The 24,147-nt window shown below is 46.6% G+C and overlaps 1 protein-coding gene across 1 annotated transcript in view; it reads right to left on the bottom strand.

Annotated features, from left to right (window-relative positions):
- Window positions 1-14,488: 14,488 nt before the first annotated feature.
- FAS (Fas cell surface death receptor) overlaps window positions 14,489-24,147 on the bottom strand; it is a 32,698-nt gene continuing 23,039 nt past the window's right edge. Inside the window, exons 5-9 of the mRNA XM_087863154.1 lie at window positions 24,087-24,145; window positions 23,864-23,932; window positions 22,593-22,654; window positions 22,134-22,158; window positions 14,489-21,227 (exon numbers count right to left, since the gene is read on the bottom strand). Coding sequence (XP_087719280.1) covers window positions 20,941-21,227; window positions 22,134-22,158; window positions 22,593-22,654; window positions 23,864-23,932; window positions 24,087-24,145 — 502 coding nt within the window. The 3' untranslated portion in view covers window positions 14,489-20,940. The remainder of the gene's footprint in view (window positions 21,228-22,133; window positions 22,159-22,592; window positions 22,655-23,863; window positions 23,933-24,086; window positions 24,146-24,147) is intronic.

The raw sequence follows: 24,147 nt of genomic DNA, 5'->3' as shown, positions 1-24,147 counted from the left end.
TCAGTTAGAAACAGTTTTTACATTAAAAAAATAAAACAGCTGGCTTTCTTATTTCAAATGTTAGACTCGAAGCAGGAACCTGACTCCCAGGCAGTGATCAGTCACCAACATGGTATAAAAGCCTCAGAATTATAGCACTTAGTAAGGTATTGAGTTCCAATAGCTTCGAAAATCCGTAATATTACAGATATCTTGTTTTTTCCATCCTTGACTGCTATCGTTAGCTTTCCATTTTGATGATAATTGGGTGAAAATTGACTATGGGAACATTATTCAATAACACAGCAGCTTGAATAATATATATGTCTGCCAATGACCTGTATATTCTGAGTCTAACATCAAGTAAGAAAAGGAAGATAAAGTATAAATTTGCTTTGCAGTTGCGTGGCTTATTTTTTTTTTTCCTGCAGAAGTTGACAAGCTGATACTAACATTTATGTGGAAATACAAAAGACCCCAAGTAGCCAAAGCGATCTTTAAAAAAGAAGAACAACATAGAGTACGCATATTTTCCTATTTCAAAACATACTGGGATAAAGATTGTGTGGTGCTGGCATAAGGGTAGATATATAGACGGCGGAATAGAATTACAAATGCGTATGTACACCCTTGCATTGACATTGGTTGACTTTTGAAAAAAGGACCCAAGACAACTCAAAGGGGAAAGAGTTGTTTAAATGGTACTGAGACCACTGGATCTCCATGTGCAAATATATCAAATTGGACTCCTATGTCATGCCATATCCCCAAATTAACTCAAAATAGAACACAGACCTAAGTGCAAAATATAAAACTATGAGATCCTGGGACGCCTGGGTGGCTCAGTCGTTAATCCTCTGCCTTCGGCTCAGGGCGTGATCCCAGCGTCCTGGGATCGAGCCCTGCATCAGGCTCCTCCACTGGGAGCCTGCTTCTTCCTCTCCCACTCCCCCTGCTTGTGTTCCCTCTCTCGCTGGCTGTCTCTCTCTGTCAAATAAATAAAATGTTTAAAAAAACAAAACAAAACTATGAGATCCTTAGAGGAAAACATAGAAACAAGTCTTTGTGACCTTGGGTTCAACAATGGATTCTTAGATAAAATGTCAAAAGCACAAATGACAAGAGAAGGAAACAGACAAAATGAACTGCATTAAAATTAAAAACTTTCATGCTGCAAATGATGTTAAGAAAGTACAAAGACAGCCCAAAGAATAGGAGAAATATTGTAGATCATATACCTGATAAGTAACTCACAGCCACATATGTAAAAAGCTCTTATAACTCAATAATAAAAAGACAAGCAGATGAAAAATGGTAGTGGATTTGCATAGACATCTCTCCAAAGGGGATGTGCAAACAGCCAGCACACTCATAAAAACATTTTCAACGTTCTTAGTCATTAGGGAATTGCAAATCAAAACCGCAGTGAGATTGCACTTCACATCCACTTAGGCTGCCTCTAATCAAAAAGACAGACAGTGACAAGTGTTAGGAATAATGGGGGGAGATTGGGACTGCATTCTTTGCTCTCAAGTGCTACGTAGACAAGTTTGGCAGTTTATTGAAATGTGAAACGTAGAGTCAGTTACCATACAATCCAGCAATTCTGCTTACTCCTAGGTAAATACCCGAGAGAAAGAGAGAAATGAAAACGAGCCCATGCATGTTTGAGGCAGTGTTATTCATAATTGCCACGGAGTGTGAACAAATGTTCATCAACCGCTAAGTAAAGTGACGTATCCACACCGTGCCCTACCATGCGTCCACAAAAAGGAATGAGGTTCTGGTACCTAGTACAACACGGATGAATCTTAAAGATAATAAGCACAGCGAAAACAGCCAGTCATGAGAGGCACCATGTTACCTGATTGCGCTGATGTACAATGTCCAGAATACAGACAGGAAATCGATTAGTGGTTCCCTTGGGCTGAGAGGGAGGAATTGGGGGCTCACTGTTAATGAGTATGGGTTTTAGGGGGAGGTGATGAAAATATTCTGAATTTAGAATATGGTAAGAGCTGCACAACTCTGTGAATATATTGGAAAAAATGGACTATACACTTTAAATGGGTGAATTGTACGGGGGCTTTGGGGGCAGCGGGGAATATTTCGTTTCTCTGAGCCTCAGTTTCATTATTTGTAGGATACTTAGTTTACAGGTTTTTGTTGCAATGAAGTGATGTATGTAAAGTGCCCAGAGGAGGACGTGGCACTTGGGAAGGTGCACAGCAATGTTTACTGTTCAAGGAGGTAATTTTAACCCATTTTCAACATGGATTTTAAAAGATTCATTTATCTATTTGAGAGAGAGAGGCAATGCAAGCATGTGGGGAGGAGCGGGGTAGAGGGAGAGGGAGAGAATCCTCAATTCATTACTGGAGAGTCCAGATTTTTGCACCGAGCCTCTGTGTTGCATTCTCTGGGCATGAGAGCAGTCCTCTAACATTTAAATGTACCCTGCCAGGTGACCCATGCACACTCACTGCCACCAAGGTTAAATTAAATGACCAGGTCGAAATGCTCTGCCTGACATTGTGGACTATTTGCAGGAATCAGAGAATGCGACTGTATGCACTCAGTGTGAGTTGAGGCACCTGGCTTGTCTTGCCCGCTAGACAGCAAGCTTCCAAGCAGTGGAAACGCTGGCCAGTATCTTCCCTTGTACAGCCACGCAGTAGGGATGCTGGGGCCGGGGTGCGTGCTTCCTGGAAGAGGCTAGCTGCTTGGTGGTGCAGGAAAATTAGCCTCGTGTGATGGCTTCAGCTAGTGTCCAACAGGCATGGTCCACTTTTGAGTTGGTAATGGATATTTTGCAATCCATTTCTCAGAAAAAATGAACCTTGGGATTTCCTAAGATCCTCTGTGAACATCAAGTAGCTCTTCACTAAGTCAAAGCTACAAAATCAAAGATACAAAATCAGGATGGCTTCACCCAGCGATGGATCTGATGTGGTTCTTCTTGACTATAACTCCAACAAATGTGTATGTACCTTATTTGCATGGGAACTGCCTTTAAAATATACTTTTGTGGGATGCCTGGGTGGCTCAGTAGGTTAAGCAACTGCCTTCAGCTCAGATCGTGATCTCAGGGGCCTGGGATCGAGCCCCGCATCGGGCTCCCTGCTCAGTGGGGAGCCTGCTTCTCCCTCTGCCCCTCCCCCTCCACTCCTCCTCTCTCTCTCTCACAAAAATAAATAAAATCTTTAATATATACACCCTTTGTGGAAGAAAAAGAATAATCCCACATAATTCCAATGCCCACTGCCTGGAGATAATCATCTTTAAGTTTTCATGAATATCTATTCGTATCTATATAGAGATACATTTAGATATGGAAGGACAGAGTTTGATGTCATTTTCTTGAAAAGCCTTTTCCTCATCTTCTACCCCCACCTCATTCTAGATTAAGTTTCTCTGTTATACCAATTTATAGCACGTGTACTTTTTCTTGATGTTCCTTATTAGAGAATGTATTACTTAATTAATTACTATAGATGTTTCCTGCTGTAAATATCCACTCTGAGATAAACTCAAGTGTCTATCTTACTCATACTGTATCCCTAGAATTTGAGTGCCAGGGAGATCGTTGGATACACTTTCAACACATAGTTCTTGAATTAACAAACTAATAGGAAGGGTCTATATGCGTGTGTATGGACGCGCGCTTCCAAAGCCAGTTAGCTGCCACCTCAATCACGGTGTCAAGGGCAATCATGAAGGAATCACGTGGACACAAAGCACGCCACTTTAGCTCTCATTAGGAACCACTGCGTTCCGTCAATCTGGAACAGAGTAGAGAACTCACACACGTGTGTGTGTGCACACACGGTCGGTGAAAAGGGATAGGAGGCAGAGAGGTTCCTGGCTGCACTGAGCCTGGTCTGGTCTTCACTAAGTGCTGCTTGGGAGCCTTCTCCAGGTAGGAGCCGTCATCTAAGTCTCATCTCATGCCAGAACCAAGCCGGCTCTCAGTGAAAGCTCCCTAGGCTTCCAGTGAGGATGTGACTAAGCGTTCCTACAAATGACATTGCTCATGACTTAGGAATCTCTCTAGGGTATAAAAACTCAGTCTGCATTGTGGGCAGAAAGGTGTGTGAACGTGCACAAATTTTGTCTTCTTGGAACCTCCATTTCTTCTTAAAATGGGGATAGGGCGCCTGGGTGGCTCAGCCAGTTAAGCAACCAACTCTTGATTTTGGCTCAGGTCCTGACCTCAGGGTCCCGGGATCAAGCTCAGGGAGTCTGCTTGAGATTCTCTCTCTGCCTCTGCCTCTCCCCCCAACTTGTGTTCTCTTTCTCTCTAAAATAATAAATAAATCTTAAAAAAAATAAAATGATGGTAATAACACCTGCTTCAAAATTGGAGAATAAAATGCAGCAGTGAAAATAAAAGTAAAAAGGGTACTTGCATGGACCAGTTGATAATACTCTGTAAATGGAAGCATGAGACCACCTCAAACCCTGCGCCTCTGAGACCCTCCACCCTGTCCTCATTCCTTACAAGAGACCATCTCGGTAAACTTCCCTATTCAAACACTGCCTCTTATTGCCAAGAAGGTACCTATTACTGTTGTCATCTGGATTCTGGATCTTTATCCAAAGCAAACTAGCTCTAGGGTCTACAAGTCTGACGGAATTATACAGCCCCCCCCCCCAGACCCCAGAAAGCCTTTGAGATTGTTACTCTCCGACAGTAACTACCAGCAACTCCATCTGCTCTTCCGGCTGTGCAGGGATTCAAACCTGCACCTTCACTGGAACGTTATAGTGCTGAGCGGAGCACTTCCGTGAGCGAAGCCAGGCGCATAAAACCATATATTATATGAATGACATAGAATAGTTTTAAGCCCTCAGAGACAGAAAACAGACTGGTGGCTTCCAGAGCCTCGAGGAAGGGAGAGTGAGCAGCGGCTTCTGAATGGGTGCAGGTTTTCTTGGGAGTAGCGAGATGTTTTGGAACTAGAAGGAGGCGGTTGGTTGCACAACACGGAGCATGCCGCTTGCCACTGAATTGTATATTTCAAAATGGGTCATTTTATGCTATGTGAATTTCACCTCAGTTAAAAACAACAAGGTGGCGGGGGCAAGGAAGGGACTTTCCAAATTCCAAGTTGTTAAGAAAATCCTTTCTCAGTGGAAAAATGAGTAAGGTATGATGCATAGGAAAAGTCAAGAGCTGGAGGATTGGAGAAAACGCCCCAGAGCAGAGCACAACCTGCACAACGCAGACTTAGCAGGATGGGTGTAGACGGTGCCGTGCTGAGTGCCCTTCCTGCATGGATTCCAGGTTCCGCCAACCCAACAGATGGTCTTCACGGGCCCTCCAAAGTGCAGTCACGCCCACAGATTGCTTCCTGGTGCTGGAATCTCAGCTCTCCCATGGCAGACACTGGGGTATTGCATTAACCTTTTAGTGAAAAGCCTGGAATGGTGCCCGGCTCAAAACTCGTAGTTGTTCAGTAAATATTTGCTGAGACAAAATCCTCTAGTTGTGTTTGAACACCTTTTCTGCCATCAGTGCGAAGTTTGAACACAGTCCTTCGCTAACAGCTCTGTCCGCTCTTACCTAAGATGAGTGTAGAAAGAGTCCCCTCCACGTGCTGTGGTTAAGGAGTCCGATCTATTCCTGCCTGGCCGCGGCCGAGGGCCAGACTGCATCACTCACCAGCTATCTTCACACTGTGAATCAGACCTTCTCTGTGGGGCAATAGCACAGTAGGGGAGCAGCTTCCGAGGACGGGGGACCCTGGGTCTTTGCTTAGAAATTGTGAAAACCTTGCCAGTACTGGTCGAAAGTCCTGGCGGTCTTCCATCGCCATAGTGACAGAAAATCCCAGGGGGTTCGTGCAACTTCACTGCTAAACTTCTTGCCTGCTTCTGCAGGGTCAATGAAGCCATGATCCGCTATTACCAGTAGGCACCGGGTCATTTATTTGCAAGCCAAAATGAACCTGTGGGGGTCCAAAGGCAAAGCTGCCAAGTCCTATGACCTAAATGTATCAACAAGTGGGGTAAAAACTTCTAGAGATGCTCTTCGGGCTGTTCCAGGTCTATGTTCCACCAGAGAAATATTTCAAATACTGGCTATGAACCTAAGAGACGGAACAAAATACAGATTTCTGCGCTCATTAGTTAATCCGTGAGCACTGGAGATTTTGTAGAGCCTTTATTTACAATAGAAAATCATAATGCCATTACAAGGGAAGCTAAGAATAACTTCTGTGCCTTGGCCTCTCTCCTCCCCCTGGTGTGTGTTTGCAAAGGGCAGTTCCTCACACGGTGGTCCTTCAGCATCGCCGTTATCAACGGTAGTCGGTAATGTGGGGATTCCCAGGCACAACACTGGACTTACTGAAACATCTCTAGGAGCGGAACCTGCCAATATGTATTTAAAAATATTCCTCGGGCCACACGTATGCATCTTTATGGTTAAGATGTATTTCCTTCTTGTTCTTCACAATTATCAGAAGGGCAGGTGAGATGTGTCTTCATTTTGCGGAGAAAGAAATGGAAACTCAAGAGATGTTAAATCCAAGGCAATACAGTTAATTTGTGGCAAGGCTAAAATTTGAATCCGGATTTGCCTGATTTTGGATCTCATCCTTGGCTTGCCCTGCGCTGGAAAACAAAAAGGGGGATCAAACTATGAAATGACTGGGATATATCTCCAGAGGGATAAGGAATCTTTTCAACCCGCAGAAGCCCAGTTAGGACTGGGGAAACAGTGCCATCTGGTGGCCGCCTGGGAGCAAAGCGAACGAGGGGGAAAATCAATTTTTTTTGATTGAACAGGGGATCATTTCCTCTTGCTAGCTTTGCGGCACTTTTCATGGATGGGTTTGTGTTAAGTCAGCTTCACTCCTTTGGAGGACCAGCTGACTGGTGTTTTGTGCTTTGGTTTTGTAACCGAGAACTTTTCTTCTCCTAGCTGAAGTTAATTGACTCATATAGGGCAGGACACCTCAGGTCTTTAGTGCCACATAACAACCAGTAGATCCAAGGGACCCTAGTGAAACTCTTTGTGGAACCAACATACCTTGTATCTCTAGAAGCTTAGTCTTCATTTTAAAAATTTTATTCAAAAGTGGGGTTTGTTTTGGGTTTTGTTTGTTTGTTTTCCCATAGTTACAAAATCTTTTTGACAAAACCAAGGTGTCATCAGAGTGTTAAGGAATAGGACCCTCAACAGCCACTTGCAGGAGCCCCCAGAGATGAGGAGCCCCTCTGCCCCCTCCACTCCAGCACACGGACCTCTGCAAATCTCCGAGGAAGTCACCATAGGGAGCTGTCCGTGGGCAGGTGCCTCATGTGGACCACAGAACTATCCAGACAGCCCCCAAAACAGCCAGTGTGGCCTGACAATTCACCTCCAAGATGGCACAGAATCTGCTTACGCCACCCCAGGCAGCTGTGCAAATTCTCAGTCCTCGTTCTGGAATCTTCACACGTGCTTGTCTTGTCTCAAACGCCGACCTTGCGAGTGGCTGTGTAGTAGAGCCGTGGGGACCAGGATGCCAGCCCCCCGGACCCCCCCAGGCGCAGCTGCACTGCTCTCCCCTCTGTGTCCCCACTGCCCTTGCTCATTGCTGCCACGGGAGCCTTTCACACCCTTGTCCTTCCTCCAGATTTCAGGTCAGGTGTCATTTTCCTGACCTCACACACGAGGTCACACCCTCTTGTCCTGCTGCCCTTCTTCCTTTTCTTCCAACGGCCTCTGTCACAGTTGTGACCAACCATCTGACTGTGTCACCGTCTCAGGCATGTCTGCCTCTAGATGGGAGACCCTGGGAAGTATCAGCGTTTGTGAGCCAGAGCCTCACAGGCACACAGGAGTGCAAGAAGCATTGACGGACTCACTCCCTGAGCCTGTGAGCGACGCTCATCCCACCCCCACGACCTCACCCCCACCCCTCAGATCCTGTCTTCCAGGCGGTGGCTTTGTGAGATTGCTTGATGCCAGAGATCTCAAAGTTGCTGCCTAAACCCTATTGCCCTAAACCCCATCTTCAAGGTGGGGAGAGGTCCTACGCACTTTTCCAGTCCTGGCAAGATGGTGAAAGATGGCAATTTTGCTTGACAATACCCTGCTGGTTTCTTGAGAATATTCTGAGTCTTACTGATTGTGTAACTTTGGATGAGTTCATGGAGCTTTTAAACCCTCGCTTCCTTCATCTATAAAGTGGGGGACAGGGGCGCCTGGGTGGCACAGCGGTTAGGCGTCTGCCTTCGGCTCAGGGCATGATCCCAGCGTTATGGGATCGAGCCCCACATCAGGCTCCTCTGCTATGAGCCTGCTTCTTCCTCTCCCACTCCCCCTGCTTGTGTTCCCTCTCTCGCTGGCTGTCTCTATCTCTGTCAAATAAATAAATAAAAATCTTAAAAAATAAATAAATAAAAATATAAAGTGGGGGACAACAGAACCATTGGGGGGGGGTGCCCAGGGCTCAGTCGACTACCAGGGCCTCTGCGTGAAAGCACGGTTTGACAGGTGGCTGCCCCAGGCTGCTGGAGGAGGCTCGGGAACCCACTAGGGCACAGGGGAGCCCACGCTGCCGCACAGTGCACCTGGGGTTCGGCTTCTGGTCCACGGCCGCCTGCCTGTGTGGGGGTCACGCTAGAGCCTCGCCCCCTCCTCGCTGGATGTCCCTGTGCCCCGAGCAAGCTGCAGGCGGAGGGCTGCCCGAGCCGGCACGACGGTGAGCTGCTGGAGCTCACCTTCGCGAGTACGTTAAGGGCCCTGCATCAGTGGGGGGGGCTCGGGCCCTGGTGGGGTGTTCTGTATCGGGAGTGAGGGGCCCCCAAAGGGAAGGATGTGCAGAAGCTCAGGTTGAAGGGGGTCAAGGGCTCCAACCGTGGAGGTCTAGGCCACCACGCCATACGGTGGCCTCGTGTCCACGGAAGCCGGGCAGGCCCCCAGCTCGCAGGTGGGAGGTGGTGCAAATGAACTGCAACTGGGCTTGACGGGGAAAATCCCTTCCCGCTGGGCTTTCTCAGAGTCTCCCGCCCCCAGATCTCCAGCTTTTGCAAGTGGCCTGGATAGGGAAGTTGTTTTCCTTTCAAGAAGGGGGTGTAATAATCATTTCCCCCAGGCCAGAGTGTAAAGACGAAGAGGGAGACTGGATTGACCAGTCCAGCCCACGAGCCTCTACACTCTGTGGAAGGGAATCTCCCCGGGGCGAGGCAGGGTTTTTCCACTTCTTGTCATAACCCACCGTGGGGATAGGGTGCCGAGAACTGTCCCCAGCCGTGGGTTGTGACAGCAGGTAGAGGCCTTGTTGGAAGAACAGCTGCAGGCCTGCTGCCCCTCGGCGGTCTCCCACCCCATTCTGGGCCTATAGAACTTTCTTGCTCCTTTGGCTGACCCACCGTGGGCCCCCTTCCTCCAGGACGCCAGCTGCACTGGGTGTACGTGATGTATTTGGGCATGTTCACGTTTTCCCCTTAATATCAGATTCTGGTTTCGTACTTTTGTGTATTCGAGTCCTAAGGCCGTCCTTCCCGCACTGTGTTCTCAGGTGCACGGGCGAGCTCAGGTCTACACAGCAGGAATACGTCTGGTTTGATCACTGGGAACAACTCTTTGGAGGGCAGTGCGTATGGAACCGTCTCGTTTTTGCCAATGAGAGCGGCTCTCCGGCCACAGCGCCCTCTTGAAACCCCTCCACCTGCAGGGTTCCGGGGGAAACTAGGTTTGAACTCAGTTGCCCCCTGACTTGATCTCCTGCTTCTGGGAGACTGGAAATTGGTCTGGACAGAACAGGTGGTGCAGGAGGGCAAGCAGAGTCTGTCTGCACAGGGTGAAAGTTCAAAGGAGAAGCCAAGCTTAGCTGAGGGTTCTCTATAAGGGTAATAGAGGCTTCTCCCAGGGCACGGGACTCGCTTCCCATACCAGATCCATCCTTCGCGGGATTGGGCTACGCCTACCATGCACAACCAGGCGTGTGTGTGTGTGTGTGTGTGTGTGTTTAAAAAATGAGTTGGCAACGATAGGTTTAAGAACAGTATCTCTGTATCCATTTTGAGCTGTGCAGGGGTGGGTGTATGAGGCAAAGTCTAACTTTTTTAACCTTTACAGATTCTGGGCTTTTCTTGTTGGCTTCCAGAGAGACCATAAACTGCGGCTTCTTTGTGCTGCCCAGAGGTGGTGTTCTGCTCTGCTGTGGAAGGGATGCATGTCCTGGGAGCTGAAGGAGAAAAGAAAGTTTCTTTCCCACACTGTGAGATCCCCGCAAACCTGCCTCACTGTGTTGAAACGGGGCAAATGTAGCAGAGCTCTCTGGGTGACGTGTGTCTGATCGTGTATTCTTGTCCCCGTAGTCACTGCCCCCTCTAGTTATTGTATCTGTCTGGGCTTTGCGGGACCTCAGAGCGGCTGGCTGGGTGGCCGGTAGGTGGCCTGGTTTCTGTAAATATGACACGTTGGTCTTCTCTGTGTTCTTTTGGGGTTTTATTATTTACAAACTTCTTTTTGTAGTGAGAAAAATAGCCAAAGCATCTTTGACAAAAGGTCCTGCTGCAGGAAAAGAACCTGGGACAGAGCCTTGTCGCCCCTCTTGAAGTGTGGGGGCCTTGAACCACCCTTTCTCTTGGGTTCCCCTTCCCCTATTTCCTATTTGGGGCCAGATCTTCAGTCCTAAAAATTTGATTCCTGCCCTATCCCTTTTTCTTTTCCCCCTCTCCCCCTAAAAAAAAAGCCCCACACACATGAACCTTTAAATCCTGAAGAAGCTAAGAGCACTCCATCCCTTGTTCCCAGTCTCCTGTGTCAAGACCAATCCTTGCTGTGATTCGTACCAATACACTTGTATTTGGATGGACCAAACCTGCTTTAGTCTCTCATCTTCGGGTAGAGAGAAGCAGAAGCAATGAGGGCGGCCTTCCACATAGAAAGTACGGTCAGGAGACCAAGAAAGGGAAGATGAATGCATATCCAAGTCACTCAGGAACTTTGGTACAGGTGCAAGAAACTTGTGTCAAAGTGGCCACAAGATTGCTTATTTATTTATCTTTTACTGAATTTTTAAAAGATTTTATTTATTAGAGAGAGAGAGCGTGCATGCACAGAAGGAGGGGGAGGAGGAGAGGGAGAAGCAGGCTCCCCGCTGAGCAGGGAGCCCGATGCAGGGCTCGATCCCAGGACCCTGAGGTCTATGACCTGAGCCAAAGGCAGACGCTTCACCGACTGAGCCACCCAGGTGCCCCTGAAAGATTGTTTAATAGAAACCAAAGGCTTGTGGTGTGAAGTCTTGAATTTATGGGGAGGGGAGAAAGGGGGGAGAGACTGTACTTATCTGTTCATTCCCTGATCCCCTCCCCTCATTTCTGACCAGTAAAAACTTACTGGTACTGGAAAAGAACATCAACCCAGAACCACTGGAAGGAGTAGCAAGATGATGTACATGTAATCCTGCCCCACGACCTACGATGTTAGTGCTGAGTTTTTCCTTGATATCCCTCACCAGGTTGAGGAAATTCCCTTCTATTTCCAGTTTTGCAGAAATTCCATCATGAATAGATGTGGAATTTTGTCAATGCTTTTTTTCACATAAGCACATAGCATAGTGCATAGTAATCACTCGGTTAAGTTTTTTCCTCCCTCTATAACCACTTTTTCTTTATTTTTCATTCTGTAACTTCCTCATTAGTTGGCTGGCCAGCATCGAGTGGTATGGAAATAATCTTGTTCAGCTAGGGGTAGCTCCAGACCCTGCATCTTTGAACTTGGCTGAGGCTTACATTGGGAGTGGAGCGTTGGAGATACCCAAACCTTGGCAGGGCTGACCCAGATATGTCTACCTAGAGAAACCATTTCCAGAACCCCCTGTTCTCCTCCAGTCCTTGTCCTGGATCTCCCATTCCTCAGCCACCTGGAGACATTCTGTTCACCCTCGGGGTACCACTTTGGCAGTGCCCAACTTCTGGGGCACTGTCTCCTTACACTTCCCCACCAAGTCTTTTTTTTTTTTAAGATTTATTTATTCATTTGAGAGATCAAGAGAGAGAGAGAGAGAGAGAGAGAGCATACTCGCAAGTGGGGGGAGGGGCAGAGGCAGAGGGAAAGAGAGAGAATCTCAAGCAGACTCCTCGGTGAGCACAGAGCCTGACTTGGGGCTTGATCCCACGACACTGAGATCATGACCTGAGCCAAAATCAAGAGTTAGATGCTTAATCAACTGAGCCACCCAGGCGACACCCCTCCCCCTCCAACCAAGTTTTTAGTTCAAGGTTAAGTAAGTCAGGTAGGAGCTAAAGCGCTAATGCCCGTAGGGGCTAAATGTCTTCACTTTCTTATACCACACTCACATTTTAACAAAATGAATGATAACATTTGTGTTTCAATAAAGCATGATACCTCAAAGTGGTAGAATACTATGCCCGCTAAATGGATGTTACGTTTTTTAAATACTAAAAAGATATTTTTATATTTATTAATATGCAACAGCATCCATAACCCATCTTGAGTAACAATCAGGTTAGAAGCATATGTAGTAGATCACGTTTATTTAACTCGATGTCTGAGTAGATATCCATAGATTCATGAGAGCCGTTACCTCTGGTTGGTGAGACTGGGTTAACTTGCACTTTCTTCCTCACACTTACCTGTATTACTTGAATTTTCTAAGAGACTATACTGGCTTCAAGATTAGGGAAAAATAATGACTGCATTTGCTGGCTTGTACTTCACAATCATAATTACAAAAAACAAACAAACCAACAAACCCCACAAGGAGTCATTTGCCCCTTCCGTTGCTTCCGCGATGAATTAGGGGTTGGCTGGCTCTCTAATTTGTGTGATCACGTGTGCAGCAAATTTTTTATAAATCCTTACATGTGGGAGATTGGTCAGACCTCACTCCTACCTTCCTGCTTGTATGCTGATGAGCTGTGTATCAATTTCAGTGAGAGTGATAATTGTAAGAACAGGTGCCATGTTGAAGTGAGCCCGGCACTGTACCAGGTGCTTTGCACAATCGTCTCTAATCCGCTCTACAGAAGTGGGGGGAAGAGTACCAGCCCTGATAAGCAGATGGGGCCCGAGCTCTGACACCGTCAGAGTCAGAAAGGCGTCTTCAGCCCAAGACCCCGGGGAAGCACGTGGTCTTCATCAAAGCCTCAAAAGAGGGTGGCGTCTGACCTTCGAAGATGGAGGAGAGAATTCCACGTTCGAAGCAGTCCAAGCAGAGGTGCAGGGGCGGGGCAGGCATTAGATCGGGCGCTGGACCTGTGAGTTCCTTAGCTTTGCTAGGGAGACTTTTCAGATATGACGGGCTGGGCTGGGAGCAGGCTGAGGAGGACCCGGGTGCCAGGTTTCGGAGACAGATGTGAAGTTCCTGCCATCTAGGGGCGCCTGGCTAGCTCAGATGGAAGAGCAGGCAACTCTTGATCTCGGGCTCGTGAGTTCGAGCCCCACGTTGGGTGCAGACATTATTTAAATAAATAAAACTTTTTTAAAAAGTTCCTGCTCTCCAGAGGGGGAGCTATAGAGCGCGGTGGGGGAGGGCCTGGGAGGGCGCCACAGAGGACAGCAAATCCTCGGCTGCTGCTCGTGGTCGAGCGTCGTCCGCCCGGGTGGCAGGGACAGGTCTCCCGCAACGAGGGCTCTGCTGTCCCGTCACCCTTGCTGCTGCAGCAGTGAGCGGGGACAGGAAGGTAGGCGCATCCTTTCACCTGTGCCCGTGTCCCTGTCGTAGTCTTTGACTGCCTCCTGGTGGCCACTTGGCTGCCTTCTCCTGCAGACCTGTTTTCTAGCTCTAGCTAGTTCAAGCCCCAACAGCCCCGGGGCTGGCAGCCAAGTCCTTGCTTCGCGTGACAGCCGAGGCGTGGCTTTGTGTGTGGTCTCCTGGAGCACCCGTTTCGAGGGACCCGTGGCGACCTTCCTCCCGCACCAGCATTGGGTGCGGCCTGTGGGACCGTGGCGCTTGAGGTCCGTGTAGGAGAGCTCTGTTCAGCGCTTACAGAATGTGCTGGACACCGTTCTATGCGCTCCCGGTGTGGTAGCTCACTCCCGCTCCGGGCAGCACCACGCGATGGCTACTGTTCTTCTAGAGGTGAGGACGCTGAGGCCGAGGGACGTTAACTGACTCGTCCAAGGGGCCGGGTCCCAGATGCAGGAACGGCAGGGATCCAAATGGGCTGTCCTCAGAGCCTGCTCTCTTAAGTCCTTTTCTGCCCCGAAGGACCTGACGGATACATACGTATTCGCAGCAAGTCAACAATTTCAGGCCTCCTGCTGGGGTGACAGGGGGGCTCCTGAAGGCAGTCACTATGACTTCAGGAGACGCGAGGCTTTGGGGGAGATGGTGACTGCCCCTTCAGGGAGCTAGGGCTTTCGCTGGACCTTTGAGGAGGGGTGGAATTTGGCAAGATGTTTCTTGGGGCAGGGGCAGAGTGCAGAACATTTTGACTGAGTGAAGTGTGTTTTTTAAGAAAAAAGGTCAGCCTCCCTGTAGAGTGAGTGATCAGTTACTCATAATTTTTCTACGGAAAGGCAGTCACAAAACGACACAAATGACTAGATATACATTTATTCCTTCATTCACTGATTCAGTCACAAAATATTGATTGAATGAATACCTGCTCTGTGTGATTTCTGTCCCCAGGGGGCCCTGGGCTAGAGAGGGAGGGACAAACAGCTATCTGGGGGGCAGGACACGTGAATACCTCCGAGGTGCCTGGGTTAGACCGCCTCACGGTGGAATTCCAATTCCGTAGCAGGTGGCATTTAAAGCTGAGACCTGAGGGGTAAATTGGAAGCAGGGGGACAAAATGGGGAAGAAGCAGAAAGCAAACACCCAGAGGCGAAGATGAACAGCAGCTCTGAGGGACAATAAATGGTTTGACATGGCCGGGGCTTTGGACTGGATGGGAAGGTGTTAAGAAAGGGTGCTAGATCTCTCTGTCAAATAAATAAAAAATCTTAAAAAAAAAAAAAGGGTGTTAGAAAGGCACACATGCCCACATCTCATAGGACTCGCAACCCAAGTATAGACTATTCGGGAAGCAACGGGAGTCATGGAGGATTTTAAGCAGGGAAGCCATACAATTGGATTGTGGTGGCTGCTCTTTGGAGGATGGGTTAGAAGCGCGAAGAGTAAAAGTCAGACACGTCAAGACGGTGTTGCAATAATCCAAGGAAAGAGGGTGGCCAGGGAGAGGGCAGGGCAGCCAATGCTCCATGGAAGTGCTGGGTTCCAGAACTACTTACACATCAGGCCAATAGGGCCTGGTAACAGACCGGGGGTGGACAGTAGGGAGACCTGCCAGCTCCCCTCACGGAGAATGTAGAAGACAGAAGGGAAGGAACATGACAAGAGCATGGGGAGGAGGAAAAGAGGAGAATCAGGGTGCAAAGAGGCATGGGAGAGAGGGGAGGGCATACAAGAAGACTTCGGGGTGCAGAGCAGGGGAGGTGAGGGTGAGCAGGAGGAGGGGAGTGTCTACGTCCCCAGTCTGGTCTGGGAGCTCCTGCAGGGCCCTGCTCCATGCGTCTGGGATTGTGGCCTAGTGGGAGCCGACAGTGGATGACTGGAGGCACCTGGGTCCCAAGGGGGCTGATATTACACTAGATTTGTCTCCTCTCATTAATAACATAACTAGAAGTGCTCACTGCCGTGCCAGGAAGCCAACCCCTCCCTTCAAACACTCCAGTGGAAGGAGGGAAGATACGAATTGGCCTTTACTGACGGTACATGTCTCCGCCTGAAGCTTAGCTTGGTGACTAGAAATGAAACATAGGACTTTAAAGCTGGCAGCAAAACTTCCGGGAGGCCCTTACATGCACTTGCTTTCATAATAAACTGATTTCTTCTACTTAAAAAATGCCAAGCCAGCAGTATCTGAGCAAAGTAATTCCTCCCCCCGTGGTAATACCCAGTAATATCTTCAAGCCTCCAGAAACATGTGCCAATCAATTCATATTTTGCTTATTTAAGCATCTGAAGTGGGTTTTTTATTACCATCTTTCAAGGTACAGAGCCAGGCGCTGTGGTACATACTTCATACACACTTTATTTAGTCCTCATAAAACTCAAAAATGTTGAAACTTTCCCCCCATTTTATAGGTGGGGAAAGTAAGGCTCAAAGAGATTAAAGTATTTGTTTCTACCATTACAGAGGAACTCACTATTTAATTCTAGATCTGTATGACTCTAGATTCATCACTATAGTAACACTCCGGTCCACCCCAAAACCCCACAACCTCTTTCTGTTCTCCTGATTCCTGCCAAAGGGTCCTATAGAACTGAAATTGACCCGAGTTACAAATGTAACTCACAAATTAAAACAAAACAGGACATTGTTTCTGATCTTCTAGTGACAAACACGAGGCCTTATAATTACTATAGAAATGGAAGCTCATTTCTTGGGGGCCACTCCTTCCCCATCTGAACAAACAGCAACAATACAGAAACCATTTAAGAAGGAAAATAAAAAGGCAAAGTCAAGCTAAAGCGTGAGATCAAGCCTTCCCTGCAAGATGGTGACCTGGGCACATCTGAAAACCTCATGACAACTGGCTGAGCCAAGCCACCCGCAGGTTCCTGACTGAATCTTCAACAGCCCCAGTGTCACCAAAGGGTGTGGTTCCCCAAACAGCTCTAGAAATCCTGGCCCAGCCCTGGGGATGCTGATAGGCCTGGTTAAAGAAGCCATAAACTACTAGACAAGGAGAGGTAAAGGTGAATGCAGACAAATAGGGGGGAAATCTGTCATTCAGCGTGAACCTACAAGTTCAAAAATGCAGGAAGAAAATGACACGGGAAAAGCCAACCTGCAAAAGCAGCACGGATGATATCAGCACAGTTAAAGTGGAGATAACAAAGCACATGTAAAAAGGACTTTGAAATGATGATGTGTAAGATCCCCAAGGACGTAAATAGTACGATAAGATCTGTTAAACTATAATAAACTGTCCATGAAGAAAAGCAGAAATAGAACAACGGGAAATGTGAAACGACCGGAAATATTCAGGATAAAAAGCAGAGACAACAAAAAACACACTTCAGTGGGCAGAACACTCTAGTCTTACTATGAAAAAAAGTTAACTGGGAAAGAGCAGTGAGGAATTCCCCAAAATACAACCTAGAGAGACAATTATATTAAAAGATCAAAATAAAAATGAAGAGACATGAAGAGTAACTCAAGAAACTTCACCAGAGGATGTGAAGAGTTTCAGAAGAAATCCTTCTGAAGGAGAAAAGAGCTGGGAATTTTCTAGAAATGACGAAACATTTCAGACTTCTCTTTCTGATGGAAAATTTCCTCACGTGAAGATAAGTCCACACTGAAACTCATAGAAGTGAGACTGCAGAAAGCCAAGGACAAGGGCAGGGGAAGCTTTGAAAGTTCTCAGAGTTAAAAAATAAAGATTGCCTATGGAGGAGTGATAGTTAGACCCACAGAGGACATCTCTTCAGCAGCCATAGATGTAAGAAGACAGTAGATTAGTATTTTCAAAGTGCAGAGGGAAAACTGCAGGTGCCCTAGGATAAAATTCTATCACCAGATAAATCACCACTTGGGAGCGAGGGCGGAAAATTCTCCAGATGGCATTGACCATATGCCTTATCCAGATGGTTGTGCAGAAACATGATGTTTCCACAGCGAAAAACCATCTGATGCAAGCAGACGTGGGAAAACCGCATGTGTGCCCCAGATCATCACGGAGTGAGCAAGGCTCTCCCCACGGTCTGATCTCTCCTTCTCCAAAGCCTGTTCTCCGCAGCACGTGACTGACACTCCTGCCCAGGACGCCCACCACAGAGAGGACCAGGCTGGGTTCACCAGAATGAGGAAACATGGCTCAGGTGATTACGGATGTGTGAGCAGTCATGGTCGGGTGAAATCCTGGGGGAAAGAGCCCTCACACCAACACCAAAGACCTTTCCAGCTTCCCCCTCTCTCCCCAAGGAACCCAGCGTTCTTGGCTGGGACTCACTGAGTGGGCACGAGATCTTCTCTACCTGGGCTTCACCTTGCAAAGTGAGGCTTCTGCTTCTGGACATGAAGGATAATGAGGACCAGACTTGCTTTTCCGCTGTCTACAACTAGAAAACTGGACAACAGGTGGCCCACACTGTGATCTCTCAGGGGAGAGAAGCCAATGAGGTGTGTCCTATGAGCACTGAGACTCTCTGCCCAGGGGCACTTTCCAGCCCACGGGGACACCCTAAGCAGAGCATGGTCATCGCTGTGAGTTGAGGAGCAGAGACTGGAACTCGGAAGGCTGAGACTCCAGGTTTTACAGTACAGAGTTCTGGAAAGAAGGGAGCTCCCCAGAAACAGGAGCTCCAGAGATCAGAACAGCGGTTCTCTGGCGTCTTGAGCCAATCACCGTGTGCACGTGCGGGGCGAAGTCTCCAAGAGCTGGGCAAAGACCAACTCCCGGGCACTGTAAACAGCGTAATTCTTAAAACTGACATAGGGATGGAAGATGTCAACGTTCCAACCAATCAAAATGAAGAGACCTTGATGAACAGACCGGGAAGTAGCAGGGCTAAACCAGCCAGGGGGTCCAGGGCTTTTCGACCTGCCCTCACAGAGACATGACCTGAGCCACGTGAAACAGCAGCACTAGCCATACCCATACGTGGCTACTGAACCCTTGAAACGTTGGCTAGTCCAAACCGAGATGTGCCTTTAAGTATAAATAAAGTACAGACCAGATTTGGAAGACTTTCGTATGAAAAAAATGAATGTAAACTATCTCATTAGTAGTTTTTATATTAATTACATCTTCAAATGAGAATACTTTGGGAATAATGGGTTAAACAGAATATATTATTAAAATTAAATTTGGGGCACCTGGGTGGCTCAGTCAGTTAAGTGTCTGACTTTGGCTCAGGTCATGATCTCAGGGTCCTGGGATCGAGCCCCAGGAAAGGCTGCCCACTCAGCAGGGTATCTGCTTGTCCCTGTCCCTCTGCCTCTGCCCTTGTTCCTGCTCTTCCTCTCTCAAATACATAAAGTATTTTTAAAAAATCAAATTTAAGGGGCGCCTGGGTGGCACAGCGGTTAAGCGTCTGCCTTTGGCTCAGGGCGTGATCCCGGCGTTATGGGATCAAGCCCCACATCAGGCTCCTCCGCTATGAGCCTGCTTCTTCCTCTCCCACTCCCCTGCTTGTGTTCCCTCTCTAGCTGGCTGTCTCTCTCTCTGTCAAATAAATAAATAAAATCTTTAAAAAAAAATCAAATTTAAAAGGGGGGGGGTAGTCCAGTGGTCACAAAGTAGCCAGAATGGAAAGTATGCAGGAAAGAGCATTTTTCAAAATCCCCATTTACCTTTCTTACCAATAAAACCTACCCTTTGAAATATTTACTTTCTTACCCACATTCAGTGCCTGACATATAATCCTGTTGTAACATACCCTCCCATAACAAATAATTATGTGCTATTTGGGAGAGGTGTTCTTGGCAGTAACAGCCTACGGAGGGAATTAAGTAAGTACTAAGAGGGCTTTAGAAAGGAAGTACTTTCTGAGAGACCCAAGAGAGAATCAGCGATTCATAACCAGGTTACATTTAGCAACAGTTAGAGGACAGGGAAACAAAAACAAAAAGCAAGGCCCCACCAGAAAAGAGATAACCAGAAACTCCCAAAATGTGATTTTAATGAAATATTTTATATTTCCAAATATAAGGAAAAAATATCTGCCATTGATGGAGGCCCATTAGGTGGTTCTAAATATCTGCCTTTTTTGTTTTACCTGTCTTCCATTTATATCCATATAAATAAAAATAGTATTTATTAAGATTCCTATTTAACACAAACTTCTAGACGTGTTTAAATGGAAAAGGGGAGGAAGGAGCAGAGGGGAGAGGGGCTTGTTTGTGTCAGAAGCGACAGGGAGTAACAAGGGCGTCCCTAAAGCCTGGAGATGACTTCACCCTTGCTGTGTATGCGCTGCCCTTGTAGTGACAGAGGTCACATGGGAGGTGACTGAGCATTTTGGGAAGAACAGGACAAAATAAGAATCTACACTGTCAACTTCTGTGGGTTGCTGGGTTCCCGATATGCTGCAGAGCCACCTTCTGAAAGAGCAGTAGTCTCTCCAAAACAGGCTAGAAGTTTCGACAGGCAGCCCTGGCTTTTAGGGGATCATTATGTGTTTGCTAGGCAGCAGTTCTGGGTGTGAAGATGTACAATCAAGATACATACCAGAGAGAGAACGGAGAGGCAACAAAGCCCCAGTACGACTTTCCTGAGAAATAAGTGGATTATCTCGATCCAGTAAAATGGCATCCGAGTAGAAAATATCCAAGCTTTGTAAGTCAGTCTGCCTTTCCTGCGTGAATTCAAAATTGAAATATTTCACACGGAAATGCCCATGATCTGTGCAAAGATCTTTGAGATAGACCCTTATCAAATTCTGCACTCAGATGTACACGCGAGCTTGCCTCGGATCCTGTCCTCTGGGAGTTGCGAAATTCACAGACATGGTGCAGTCTCTGGAGTCATCGTGGAGCTGGAGAGGTCATGCAGAAACCAAGTAGCCTTGCCAGTGATTGTGACATTGCAACAAAAAGTCTCAGCTTCTGTTGACTCATGGAATGGAGTCGACCTGCGGGGAGACATTTGCATTCCCGAACGCCGATTCCGCTCCTACCCACACCCTCTCGTTAGACACTAGAGCGTGCTCCTTGTCTTTTGTCCTTTGCACGCAACTTGCACACATACTGCGACATTGCTTTTACTATTAACCCTGTCTGTCTTCCCGGCAATCTTGAGGTCAGACTCCTGAGACCTTCAGGACCTGTAAACATACTAGCTCTACACATCTAACAGGTGAAATGCACACCCTGTAAAAAGCCAAGCAACGTTTATGGTCCACAGCTGGTCGGAACTTACTCAAACACTACTTTTTCTTTCTATTGACTCGTATATACTCAGGACGGAGTGAGTTGTTTTCCACTTTTGGCCAAGCTTTGTCTTCTATTTTCATGTTTGAAGTTTCCATTTTCAAGTTAGCTAGTAATGTCTCTCTGGATCATTTCTTCAATTCTCTCTGCTAGTGCACAGAAATTGGCTTTTCTGAGGCCTCTAATTAAATTGCAATATGCATCTTTCCTCCCGTGGAGTTGGTACCAATTACGGAGCAACTGGACTTTCTGTTCCGCTGTGTCTTGGAGATTGTCATTCTTGATCTCATCTATCTTGGCTTCGTTGATACCATTCTTCCGAACAAATTCTCTGACTTGAGTTATTGTCATTTGTTCAGAAACACTAGTGATATATTTACTCAGGTCGATGTCTGAAAAATAGAGGACAGTCTCTGAAAATTTGTTTTTCTGAATGGAATTCTCATTATTGAAAACCAAGTTTATTTCTCTTCTAATAGTATTAAGAATACGGGCTCAGTCCTAGAGATTGGAAGAACTGATCAGGGGAAAATGAAAACAGAATCCTCCCCCCGCCCCGAGCTCTAATCCCAGCCCCTCCTGGGTCCCCAGTACTTTGCTCTATGACGTGGGCAAGATATATGACATCTCTCTATCTTCTTTTCTTGGCTATAAAATAAGAGGGTTGGAAAAGATCACCTCTAATGTTCTTTATGGATCTGATGATTAGTGACCCACAAACCTAAAAGGCAGGCAAAGACTTTAGGATCTTCTCTCTGACTCACAGGCAGAGAGCAGCACGACTGAATGGAATCACGTGATACACCAGAGCCAGGAATACACCAGGATTAACCACACCTACAATTCAGCTTATTTAGCCCCTAAATCAATTTACTTTTTTTCCCTTTTAAAATTTTTTTTTAATTTTTTATTTTTCCATAATAATATTTTTATTATATTATGTTAGTCACCATACAGTACATCCCTGGTTTTTGATGTAAAGTTCAATGATTCATTAGTTGCGTATAACACCCAGTGCCCTAAATCAATTTAAGCAGGAGTTCTATAATACACCTGTTTGTGAAGGAAAATTCTCCTAAGTCTCCGATTGCTATCCCATTTATTTTTAACTATGAGTATTAGTTATACATTCAAACACACTGTCTGCTAAACCCTTGATGGTGAGCCCAAGGAGCTATAAGCTCGAGGAAGAGACCTCACAAGATGTCACCGAAATTAGCAACATTATTTTACTCTGAAATTGGCCTGTTAACTCCCAAGGAAGCCATCTCTGTGAAACAGAATGATAGAAGCCTTACCTGCAAAATTTATTGGCATCATTTCCTGGGGGAGACAAAAAGCAGAGGGAAGGAGCAAGATAAATTAAAATATATTTATAATATTCTAAATGTAATTGTCTAATTCTTCCTTAATACTGAAGGACGTACAATCAGTAGCTTGATGTATAAGATTAGCTAGATGACGTGATTAAGGATTCTTTTCCCCATCAAATTTTTATTCTGCAAAATTCCAGGCTTGCCAGAAACTAAGGAGTCTTAGCTTAGCCCTCTCCTACTCTTTGTTAATTGACTCTCATGCTCTTTGTGTAGAAAGGTCCTCTAAACTGGGCACCAAATCTTCGTCCGTTCTTGATGCCCCTCTAACCCGTGCACACGCACTCAAGATAAACGTTTGTTTGAAAATAAGGAGCAAAAACAAAGCTGAATTATGACTCTCTCCATTTTCTGAAGGAAGCAGATGCATGCTTCAACACCTACAGTGGTTGAGCCTGTGGATCGAAGGACTTCATTGCTTTTCTTCCTGCGCCGTCTTAACATCCCTGGAAGATTAAAGACATTTCTGTCAGACTCACATCTCAGCCTGGTAGGAAGCCCGTGAGAACAGACTCTCGCACTAAAAGAAGTGGGAGAAGGAAGGAGAAATTCGCTGAAACTTAAAGTGACCAACACCCCAAGAGGACCCATTGTCCTGATTTTGGAAATCCCACCCCGCGAGGTCAAATGTTCTAGAGATATGTCACATTTTGATGGAGCCATCCCGTGATCACACACGGGCCTATAGCATGAAGCTGGCTTTTGACTTATCATTTGGCCACCACTAGTCCCTGTCACCAGAATGGAATTGGGGGACGTGCCTGTGGTAGGACGCAGAAGCCAAAGGATACGGAAAGTTGGCATTGAAGGCCCAGAAATTCAAGTACATACAAATCCCTACAGTGCACACACTCAGTGCGTGTGTGCCTTGAAGTCAGTATGAAATGAAAGAAACAAGTGGACACATCTCCAAGCACAATGATCGTGTTTAAGCACTGAGCGTGTGTTTTTAGCTTCTAAAGGCAAGGTGACCTCTTTATCTTCACCTGACCTGGAGAAACAGTGATGGGTTCCAACGGAGAAGGAAAAATTAGATACCTCCGAGTTATTAAAACTTGACACCCCTCTGTGTTTTAGGAGTGATTTCAAGGGATTTTTCTATGGTCATCATGATGATGCCCATTTGGGCTTACCTGTTGACTTTGCTAAATAACCCTAGCATAGATTCCATTGCCACAGTATTTTAAGTTAAGGTGGAGAAATAATAATAAAAACACAAAAACAATGGAGCCTGAACAAGGGAGAGGGAGGCACAGAGAGGACCTGCAATCAAGTGTTCTCTGCAATCTTTCCCAGGAAGATCCTTGCTCCTCGTGCTCTTTATGGGGCCATCTCAACGAGCAGTCAAGGATTCCATCTGATTCCTGACCAGCTCAGCTGCTGCTGGGGTGAAAACATACCCTTGTTCATAAGGAGGATGGGAATATCCGTTCTGAGCCCCAGAATGATTGCTCAAAAACAGTAGCCGACGGGTGATATTATCTAGTTCTTATCCGTTCTCGGGGGGGCATTTCGTGGCGGGAATTTAACAATATAACAGAAGTACCTACCTGGCAGGAGCATTCATATGGGTAGGAGACAGAGGGGAATTCTTGTGAATAACTACTTCCCAAATTATCTCAATCTGCAGTTGTTTGAACAAAGTAAGAACTTACACCAACATATTAGTGCAGCTACTAGAATCGGGATTAGGACACAAAACCACAGAAATTTGGAGCTGGATCCTGTAGGTAGAAACATTGAACATTGAATGTGAAAATAAGAAATCTTTAAGATTAAACAGAGTACTCTCAAAGAATCAAAAGGGATTGGCTTTTCTTCATATTTTACAGTAGGGATGAGAGAGGGGAGATTGTCATCATAAAAAGAAATAATAACCTTCTTTGCATTTGGTGTTGCTGGTTGGTGTGCAGCTCTCAAGGATTCCGTGTTCACACCT

The sequence above is a fragment of the Ursus americanus genome, chromosome 6 (assembly GCF_024610735.1).
Source record: "Ursus americanus isolate L20-20 chromosome 6, mUrsAme1.1.p, whole genome shotgun sequence".
NCBI lineage: Eukaryota > Metazoa > Chordata > Mammalia > Carnivora > Ursidae > Ursus > Ursus americanus.
The sequence above is the reverse complement of the archived record's forward strand: the minus strand, read 5'-3'. Positions and strand labels throughout refer to the sequence as shown.